Below are 4,577 nucleotides of genomic sequence, written 5' to 3' on the forward strand. Positions count from 1 at the left end.
AGGCTGGGCCGAGGGGCCCCCCCCCCCCGCCGGATGCACAAATTTTTGTGCACCGGGCCTCTAGTAGGCACATAATGCTCAAGAGAACCTTTGCTGTAACAGTATGTATTCCATTTATAATGTGAACTAATATATTGGGTGGCTCCTGCTTTTGTACATAACTATTTACTCCAGTTTGCTACCATAGTGTAATAGCAAATGAATAATAAAGAATACTTTTGCCCCTTCAAGAAAACACAATTTTTTTTTAGTATGTCTGCCTTCTCTTGGACCATGGCCCTCTGTTCATGCTTCATGGGCGTCTGCTATGCTAGCATAGCTATCTGCTCATATCAGGTTTGTCATGATGCATACATTTTATGTGCACACATCATAGTTAAGGACTAATATACCAAATACTTCTTCACATGAATCATGGGTGTCTAAGCATATACAATAGTTGTCTTAAGCTACATAGATACGTTATTATGCTTGAAGGCTATGTGTTCAAATGTCATCCTTTTCAGTTTATGCACTACAGTAACTAGAAAATTCACCAATTTTGTCATGAGAATTTTGGGTTTCTGCTCATCTCTACGGTCCTTATCTGCACTTGTTTGATGGTCATCTGATCATGTACCATAGATGTATGTATGTTCATTTAATACTAATATCTGCTAATATGCTACAGTTCTCTGTACAGGGTTGGACTTGTTTTGTAGAAATTTGCTAACTTGCGAAGGATATCTATTCCAGTAGTATGTAGAGTTTTAATAACCAATATCATCCCAATAAATTTAATTTAAAAATTTAATCATGGTAAAAAAATAACAGGTCTTAAATATTTAAATGCACATTTTAGTAGTGTTACGTATATTCTTATTGTTGTACAACAATCCAGGAGGTATACTTTTTACAGTTTTTAAAATATGTTTATATTGATTTTTAGAGAGAGAGGCTGGGAGATAGAAACATCCATGTTAAAACAAAACATATATTGATGAGAAGGAAACATTGATTGCATGCCTCCTGCACGCCCCCTATTGGGGATCAAGCATGCAACCCCGGCATGTGCCCTGACCATGAATCAAACCAACGACCTCTTGGTGCATGGGTCGATGCTCAAACACTGAGCCACACTGGCTGGGTAGGTGGCATGCTTTTGATAATGTACAATGTCTTAATGGAGTGAGTATCAGGTCCCTCTTCTCTTGTTCAGTGACTACTATGCTCATGTGCTATGGTTTTCTGACATTTAGCATGGTTAAATTGTTTTACCATACATATCTCCACATGTATTGTAATAATGAAGTTTGCTAACAAAGTGTCATGGTAGTTGGAGGGCACATATTATGTCCAACTTCTTCTATATATGATGCAGTCTTCTCATGCATAATGATTATTTGGACATGCACCTTAGTCATTAAGTTAATATAGAATTCTCTTTGTATGTATCATACTATATATCACAGTCTCTCATTCCAAATCATGAGTATTTGCTTCTGTTCATTAGCACCTAGTCTTAGTGTGGAGGTTTGCTGCTTATTTATCATGATTATTTGAATGTAACTCATGCTAGAATAGCACAGTTGCACACACACTATTAGTCTCTTTGCTTATGCAACATGGCCATCTTCTCCAGGATCATTACTTATGCATTTATGTTTTTTGAGCACCCACCATGGTTCTTTCTTACATTCCGTGGATCATTTCTGTAATTTGGACTTATATCCTGTACCATGTCTCTTTGTTCCTGTAAAGTAATTGTCAATTGTGTATGATTATTATCTAAACATTGATGTTTGTTATGTGATCATACAACATTAGGATCTTCCAAAGCACTATGGATATTTGGACATATATTATGGTTTCTGACTATACTAGAGTTGTCTGTGCATACACCATATTTTCTTACTTATATCCCATGACCTGTTCTGTTCATTTCTGTAAAATGACCATCATCTCCTATACAGCTTTGAATCATGAATGCCACAGCACATATATTAGATTGACAAGAAATTGCCATTGTGAAACAAAATTGTTGCATATTGGTCCATAATTTATGTGATACAACCTAATACTATGACTACTTTATATGTAATGTGGACATTTCATTATGTCAGAAGTCCATGTTCTCCAGTATCATATTTTTCTATGCCTATACCAGATTGTGTTGGGGAGCCTGTAGCTAGTATAATAAATTAAGAATATTCAAATTGTATAAACTGCATAATGAGGAGGCACAAGCCACCCACACAGGGTTTTCAGGAAAATTGTTTAACTGTATCAAGATGAGAATCAATCCTAATTATGCTCTAAAGAGATTCCAGGTCTTAATATTCTGGTGTTTTCTACAATACTTAACTATGGCAAAGGCATTTGTGGCAGTAGAGATCAGAGAGAAGTGGTAGAAAATAAAACAAAGGCATGAGAGATTATTTTAAATTTTTGGATTATAAGAGGTGACAGAGGCTAAGAGAAATTCTGTGAGTCACCTAATCATAATAAGATAAGGAAAGAAATGGAGCTGTAACCTTAAGGCTACTGTTTACTGATTTAGAGTTCTTTACATTACCTTTACTTAGATGGGCTCTGGTAAATTTAAAGAGGGGTAGGTTGGAAATGAATTTTGGTGACATTGATTAACTGGAGAAAGGGAATTGTCACATCAAGCATTAAGTAACTAGATACCAAGGAAGTTAAATGAGTCTAATAGAGTTAAAATCTTTTTTGAAGTTTCTTCTTTCTCCTTCCCCTTACCTACTTATTTCCCCTTTTTCTTTCCCTCAACGTGGATCTCACAGGACTCTCCAAGTTGGTGTCTAAGAAGATGATAATCAAAAGAATGAGTTACTTCTACATGACCAGCTTTGGGCTTCTCTTCCTGATGAATATTCCCCCTGAAACAACTGGCCAAGGGGAATCAAGACGACAAGAACCTGGGGATTTTGTGAAGCAGGATATTGGCGGGTAAGATGGCTTAACTCTAAGAAAAGAATCCTGTGATAAATTCTTGTCTTGAACAAAAATTTTTATTTTTTTTCCAAATGAACTAAAGTACTCTGGTCCTTGATACTAGACATTGCATTGAATTTGTAAAAGCATAAGCAGCTCAGACTTTCAAGATAGAAAGAGATCTCTTGGGCAACTTCCTAGCCCATGTTTGAATTCTCTCTATAACATCCAAAAGGCAATTCTGTCCAGTCATTTGCTCTCAGCCTTTCATCTGTCCTTTTTTTAATTGGCTTTGTCCTATTAATATTTAAATGTGATCAAGAATCTTCCATCTTAAATTTAAACTTTCCTTCAGATGGTGCCTTAAATCTTTTCTCCTCTTTACAGTCATCTTTAAAGGAGTGTTTTTCTTTGTTTTTTTCTATCTTTCACTCTGCTCCACTGGTGCTGACTTCCAACTCCAGAATTCTAAGGCAGCTTAAGCAACCAACAGGGCCAATGTTGACTGTTGCTAAAATGATCACTTGTTTGTTCTTACCTATATTTATAAAAGGCTAATATGCAAATTGTCCCCTTGGGAGTTCAACCAGGAGACGGGGAGTTCGATCACTCGCTATGATGTGCACTGACCACCAGGGGGCGGTGTGGAATGAATGAAGGCCCCGGCCTGTAGCTGGAAGGAAGGCTCCAGCTGGCAGCCAGAAGGCCCTGATAGGCCCTGATCGCTGGCCAGGCCTAGGGACCCTACCCGTGCACGAATTTCATGCACCGGGCCTCTAGTACAACATAATTTCTTTAGTACCATGTGGCAACATTCAGCATTGTTGACTCTTTACTCCTTCCTTAACTCCTCTTTCTTATGAAATAAAACATATATAAATATGCATAAAATAAATGTAAATTTAAACACAATTCTTTCTTTGACTTCAGAGATACCACAATGCTCTGGTTCTTAGATTAGGTTCTCTAGAAGCAAGGCCCAGGACAAGGATTCTTGTAGTAGTCCAAGTGGAAGAAAACATATTCCCTTTTTTTATAAGGAAATATGTACTACATTTGAGTGTCTAGTTAACCTGATGTTATTGAACACAGCTGGAAAGAGATCCACACAATTGCTCTCAGGAGCCAGTGCCAGCCAGGTCCAATAATTAAAATATTATTGAGGACCTGAAAGAACTTTAGTTTATGTGGGTTATATCTATAAACATTTATAGCATTAGAAATTAGAACAGAGAAATTATTTTTATTATTATTTTAAAAATAATTCTTTATTGTTGAAAGTATTATATATGTCCCCTTTTCCCCCCCATTAACCCCCTCCAGTCCACCCCCACCTTCTCGGCCCCAGGCTTTCAGCAACCTATTGTCTGTGCCCAGGACAAGGTTTTTAAGCAAATGATTTATTGAGATGGTGCTCTCAAAGAAAGTTATATGGAAGTAAGAGAAGCAAGTTGGGAAGAGGAAGAACTAAAGCAAAGGCATGAATTCACTTAAAGTATAGCTTCCATTTGACCCCAAAGGGCGCTATAGAACATGAATGGCACTAAAGAATTGGCCCACCTTGAGGCAGTGGGCTTGGGCTTTTGTAGCCTCACCTCAATCATGAATTGCCTGAGGACTGAATAGAGGAAGAGATAACCTCC

At 37.4% G+C, this 4,577-nt stretch overlaps 1 protein-coding gene across 5 annotated transcripts in view; it reads left to right on the top strand.

Annotated features, from left to right (window-relative positions):
• Positions 1-4,577, top strand: part of GABRA3 (gamma-aminobutyric acid (GABA) A receptor, alpha 3) — a 241,088-nt gene that overhangs the window by 99,201 nt on the left and 137,310 nt on the right. For all 5 annotated transcript variants that reach the window (XM_005872355.2, XM_005872356.2, XM_005872354.2 and 2 more), the window contains one exon: positions 2,784-2,949. In XM_005872355.2, the coding sequence (XP_005872417.1) occupies positions 2,810-2,949 (140 nt within the window). In that variant the 5' untranslated portion in view covers positions 2,784-2,809. The remainder of the gene's footprint in view (positions 1-2,783; positions 2,950-4,577) is intronic.

Source organism: Myotis brandtii, unplaced genomic scaffold, assembly GCF_000412655.1.
Source record: "Myotis brandtii unplaced genomic scaffold, ASM41265v1 scaffold376, whole genome shotgun sequence".
Taxonomy (NCBI): domain Eukaryota; kingdom Metazoa; phylum Chordata; class Mammalia; order Chiroptera; family Vespertilionidae; genus Myotis; species Myotis brandtii.